Source organism: Otolemur garnettii, unplaced genomic scaffold (genome assembly GCF_000181295.1).
Source record: "Otolemur garnettii isolate 467f Iridium unplaced genomic scaffold, OtoGar3 scaffold00035, whole genome shotgun sequence".
In the NCBI taxonomy this organism is placed as follows: Eukaryota; Metazoa; Chordata; class Mammalia; order Primates; family Galagidae; genus Otolemur; species Otolemur garnettii.
In genome coordinates this window covers 1,589,027-1,590,585 of record NW_003852430.1, presented here as the reverse complement: position 1 = coordinate 1,590,585, position 1,559 = coordinate 1,589,027, and the positions used below count along the sequence as shown (strand labels likewise).

The 1,559-nt window shown below is 41.7% G+C and overlaps 1 protein-coding gene across 7 annotated transcripts in view; it reads left to right on the top strand.

The window, feature by feature from the left end:
• Window positions 1-1,559, top strand: part of LOC100949338 (glutathione S-transferase A3) — a 62,055-nt gene that overhangs the window by 28,011 nt on the left and 32,485 nt on the right. For 4 of the 7 annotated variants that reach the window (XM_023513122.1, XM_023513125.1, XM_023513124.1 and 1 more), the window contains exon 2: window positions 326-464. The exons of the other annotated variants lie outside the window; for them this stretch is intronic. In XM_023513122.1, the coding sequence (XP_023368890.1) occupies window positions 378-464 (87 nt within the window). In that variant the 5' untranslated portion in view covers window positions 326-377. The remainder of the gene's footprint in view (window positions 1-325; window positions 465-1,559) is intronic. 7 annotated transcript variants of the gene reach the window in all.

Below are 1,559 nucleotides of genomic sequence, written 5' to 3'. Positions count from 1 at the left end.
CCCGCCACAATGCCCGGCTATTTTTTGGTTGCAGCCATCATTGTTGTTTGGCGGGCTGGGCTGGATTCGAACCCACCACCTTAGGTGTATGTGGCTGGTGCCTTAGCCACTTGAGCCACAGGTGCCCAGCCTGGATTTAGGTTCTTAAAGTAAGGACAAATGAGACTTGAAACGTGAGACTGGTTTGGTGCATTTTCACCATGGTGGGGACTGACGGGTGACTATTTAGGCCAAGGAATGTCTTCAAGTGGCTTCTCTAATCCTGCCGGGGGAAGGCAGATCCTCCTTCTGGATTGTCAGTGCTGTTCAACCTTATATCCCAAAGTACATTTCGCTTCTGTGGACACCTTCATTAAAGATACCAAGAGACTGCTGTCATGGCGGGGAAGCCCAAGCTCCACTACTACGATGGACGAGGCAGGATGGAGTCCATCCGGTGGCTCTTGGCTGCAGCTGGGGTAGAGGTAGGTTGGGACTGAGGTCAATGTCAGTTGGGTCTAACATGAACTGTATCAAAATCCTTTTCTAAATAAGATAACCTATACACAGTTTTGTCTTCAATGAAAATACCTCTAGTTATTAAGAAAAAAGGAATTAAATTGACCAATTGAAAATAAATCCGTCCATCCATGAGCAAATAAACAACTAAAAGATGTTTTCAAAAGAAATGAAAGAAACATCAGTTAACCAAAATGTGTGGACCTTATTTGGATGTAGACTTAAATAAAATATAATTTATGACATTTATACAACAATTAAAAACCTGAATGTTGATTGACTATTAGATGATACTGAAGAATTATTGTTAATTTTTTAGTGTAATTGTGCCTGATTTTCGGTATCATATTGTTGTCATCATTAAAATAGTTGCTATGTTTTAAGATGCCCATTCAAGTATTTAGGACAAGGTCATAAGATACTGATAGGATACCCCAGATTTATTTCATATCACAACAGAGGTGGAGAGAAGTTGAGCATATAATGAAAGCCTGAGTTGGTAATTATTATTTATTTATTTTCTTTTTATTTCAGATTAATTGGAGGATACCAACCATTAGGTTACATGTTTGCATTTGTGAGGTAGAGTCCCTGGTGCAGTTGTGTCGCACACCCAAGAGGTGTGCCATACGCCCCCACATTGGGCCCATGAAGTGGGGGCACACTCTGAGTTGGTAATTTTTGAAGCTAGGTGACCAAAACAGTGTGGATCATTGTATGTAATACGTATTTTCATGTATGCTACCAATTTTCATAATAAAAAGGCAAAATACATAAGAAACTGAATGTAATGAAAGTTACAATATAAAGCATGGTACAGGAAGGAGGGAGTGGATTGTAACAAACTTCCTGTTAAAGATGGAGTAAACTCCTTCATCAATTACTTTGCTGAGCACCTATTCAGTGCCAGGCTCTGTGTAAGGCCCTGGGGTAGACAGTGCACAGGACAGGCTTGGTCCCTCCCTACAGCAGCCTGCACAGCTCTGGGGATGCAGACAAGTGACAAGGTGGTTAAAGTGAGGAGTGGGGGCCTCTAGGAGGACACCCAAGCATTCCACAGG